The sequence below is a fragment of the Mandrillus leucophaeus genome, unplaced genomic scaffold (assembly GCF_000951045.1).
Source record: "Mandrillus leucophaeus isolate KB7577 unplaced genomic scaffold, Mleu.le_1.0 Scaffold75, whole genome shotgun sequence".
Classification (NCBI taxonomy): domain Eukaryota; kingdom Metazoa; phylum Chordata; class Mammalia; order Primates; family Cercopithecidae; genus Mandrillus; species Mandrillus leucophaeus.
The window spans coordinates 169374-173126 of record NW_012108141.1 but is presented as its reverse complement, the minus strand read 5'-3'; the positions used below and the strand labels follow the sequence as shown (position 1 = coordinate 173126).

Genomic DNA, 3753 nt, shown 5'->3' with positions numbered 1-3753 from the left:
GTTAGGAACCCTTAAAAATTAAAGAGGCCCTTTCTGAATGTTTGCTTGGAAGCTTTAAATTTAAACTTCTGTCAGGGTTATCAGACAACAATTGGTCTGAATTGACTGTGGAATATGCTATATAACCTTTTCTTTCACATTTTAGAAACTTGTACATTTCTCCAGGATGTAGTAAGGAAATGGGTAAGCAATTTATATCTATCTTAAGAAAAAAAGAATATAGCTTTTCTTCAAATTGCTTTTATTATACAGTTGCAATGGTATTAATTATAAACATCTAGTCTATTTTCACACAAATAGTCATGAGTACACACTGATAAAGACATGCGCTGGGTACATAAACATTATTTATGTACAAAGACATTATTGGTACATAAACATACTGGGATTTGGGCATGAAAACACAGTATCAATTAAACAGCTTTAGCAGTCTCAAAATAGACTTCAATGACATTCATATATATTTCCTAATTTAAATTGTGTTAGAAACGTTGCGTCTACTTTGAGGAACAAATGCTGTAACAGAAGAGGGAAGACATGTACGCAAGAAGGCAGGAGATTTTTAGTTGTATACTAAGGTTTAGTTTTGGCACATTGAAAGTATCATGTTTTCCTATTAGATTTCTGAATTTGTGAACAAACATTAACAGCTGCTGTTCTTTAATATGACCTAATTCATACGATATTTGTGGGAAAATACAACTTCAGTTTTGTCTGTTTACTTATTTTTTGATTTTTCCATTATTTCTCAGTGAAGGTACTATCCAAATATTTTTTAGAAGAAGAAAGAAACAACATTTAAGCCTAAGACATTCTTCATGTATTTTTACCGTGGCAAGTAGTCATTCACAATGTGATATAATCATTACTCTCAGTAGTCACTCACAATGTGATAAAATCATTACCCTTCCAAATAGCATTGCATTTTTTGCCTTCCTGGAATATTTTCCTTTCCTTAAATAGAACATCATTTCTCATTAGGATGGACTTATAGGATGCATTTGGGGGATAGTTGAGATCAAGATTTTATTTTCAATATTCCATTTTTCTTGCAGTAAGCAAGCTCTTTTTCAGCATATGACATAGATCATAAAATATACTGAAAATGTGAGCATGCAAATAGCAAAACCTAAATTACATTTTATATGGGTACCCATTTGGCTGACAGGACATTTGTTGAAAACATATTATATGTAATATTTAATTGTGTCAAAAATATATTTATTTATTATGAGCCCTTTATTGTTTTAATGTTAAGAACAAATATCCTCAAAATAAACAATTGCTACTAAAATTTTCATTGGAATTGTTTTGGTTGTTTTCTTAAAACTCAAAATAAATTAGCAGGAAATGCATAAAATTATGTGAATCATTTGATTCACAATGATTTCACCCATGAAAAAATAAATACCATGTAGAAATAAATAGCTTTGTAGTAAAATATAAAGGTTTTACCCTTTGTCAAATAAACAAATAGCATGACTTCAGTTTGCTTCATCTTTTCATGTGATCTAGTAAATGATTTGTTTAGCTGCCAGAAGGGTGTTCTTCAGAAGCATTGCCACTGTCATGGGTCCTACACCTCCTGGAACTGGAGTGATAAAGCCAGCTTTCTTCTTAACAGCTGATGAGGAAAAAAAAACAAACAGAATATTCTTTATTTTAAAATTATCTGAGATTTTAATATTTTTAAACATGCTGAATATAGTGCTTCTTTCTTCGTTATATATACAAATAATTTTTAGAATCAAGTAGGCTGTAATAAACAGACACACACACACACACAAACAGCATGCTCACTTAGATGGATAATTCTGTGGGTTTTATCTAAGGTGGACAGAAAGACCACAATGGACCAACACTGTAGGTTCAAGCTCCATGCAGCTCAGTTTGTTTTATATAATGAAACCCATAATTGACCCAGTTACCTGTAATTCTAGTTAACTAATTCTAAAATACATGATACTGGTCACAAAAGGGATATAGAATATAGAAAGTTCAGCACATACCATTTATTAAGTAGAATTATTCCTGTTAAAACAATATCACAATGTATATGTGGATAATACATTTCAATTCAAGTCTAGTAATTATCATTAAATATACTTGAATTATGAACACATACATACTCCCCTTCAGAGGTATGGAAACTTATTCAGTGAATACAGATGGTCCCCAGCTTGCAATGGTTTCACTTAAAATTTTTTGATTTTTCAACTGTGCAAAAGCTATACAGATTCAGTGGGAATTATATTTCAAATTTTGAATTTTGCCCTTTCTCCCAGGTAGTGATATGTGATACAATACTTCTCAAGATGCTGAGTAGTGGGAATAAGCCAAAGCTCCCAGTCAGCCATGAGATCAACCAATGATCAACCATGATCAACCAATACTCTACAATATACTGCATTATGAGATTATTTGTCCAAATACAGGTTAATGTAAGTGTTCTGAGCATGTTTATGGTAGCCTAGACTAAGGTATGATGTTTGGTGTATTAAATGCATTTCTGACCTAATGATATTTTCAACTTAGGATTACCGGGATGTAATCCCATCATAAGTCATAGAGAATCTGTATACTTAAAGAAAATGGCAGATAACTTTCAGCAAGTTATATTTAAGAATGTTTTCACACCCACAGTATGAAAGGTGAATGACTTACTGCATTCATTTACTTGATGGTATGGTGGTTTACTGTGTGTGTGTGAAATAAGAGCAATGAAGTTTTTTAAAATAACTTTTAGTAAAAAGTTAGCATAGACAGTATTTCTTTAATGTATAATCTGACATTATTAACCACATGCTATTTAGATGTATTGCCTTTTACAATTAGCTCATATAGGCTGCTGCATGAATCAAAATCAATAGATGTTGTCTGTATCTTTAGTATTATTTTTGCACAACTTATGTCGTCCTTTTGAAAGATGATTTGTGGAATTTACCTTTACTTTATTTGAAGTGAACAGTACATTGGAATAATTTTTTAAATTAGAGGAGAAGCAAAGGAATAATATTGCTTTACTTGAAGAAAGGTCCAGTAAGCTTAAATATATCACAAATATATATAGTTAACATGTGTTATGAACTTTTTGATGGCATGTTAGAAAGAAAAGATAAGAATACTGTGATTTGGAAGGTAATATGTCAGTTTTCCAGACAGCCTCTCTATACAGAAAGCACAACCTTTCCATTGCCACATTTACATCTAATGCATTCTATTCTGTAGAAACATTAGAATGGATCAATCGTCATTCAACAAATAGCTATGAATTTTTAGTCCTTTCTTCCTTTGCTCTAACTGTTCCTTCTACTCGGATCATTATTCCATCTTATCCAAACAAGAAACTCATTATTTCTTGAAAGCCAATGAAATGTCACCTGTCTATAATTTTCCTGAAAAACTCATTCCTCCAGTGTTGAATCGAAAGTCCCACCATCTATATTTCCAATAATTTTATACCTACCTCCATTATGGAACTTAATACACTGTGCACTGTCTGTTCCCTTAACTAGACACCAGCATCTAGAAGGCAGAAGCCAAGTCACTGTGGTGGTTGTTTTTAATTCTTAGAAGGTGCACAGCTTAGGCACTCAGCAGATTTTGAGAAAGTGAACTTAAATTGCCCTTACTTAAAATCTAAAACCAATTTGCAGAAATGTGCTTTTGACTGGATGTAAACGATATCAATTTAGTTTAAGCTAATTTACTGAAAAACTCGAGCTACTCCTTTTGCTTTAGGGTGATAAACTG

The 3753-nt window shown here is 31.9% G+C and overlaps 1 protein-coding gene across 1 annotated transcript in view; it reads right to left on the bottom strand.

Moving 5' to 3' along the window:
- Window positions 1-224: 224 nt before the first annotated feature.
- Window positions 225-3753, bottom strand: part of MTHFD2L (methylenetetrahydrofolate dehydrogenase (NADP+ dependent) 2-like) — a 129837-nt gene continuing 126308 nt past the window's right edge. Inside the window, exon 8 of the mRNA XM_011966147.1 lies at window positions 225-1624. Coding sequence (XP_011821537.1) covers window positions 1512-1624 — 113 coding nt within the window. The 3' untranslated portion in view covers window positions 225-1511. The remainder of the gene's footprint in view (window positions 1625-3753) is intronic.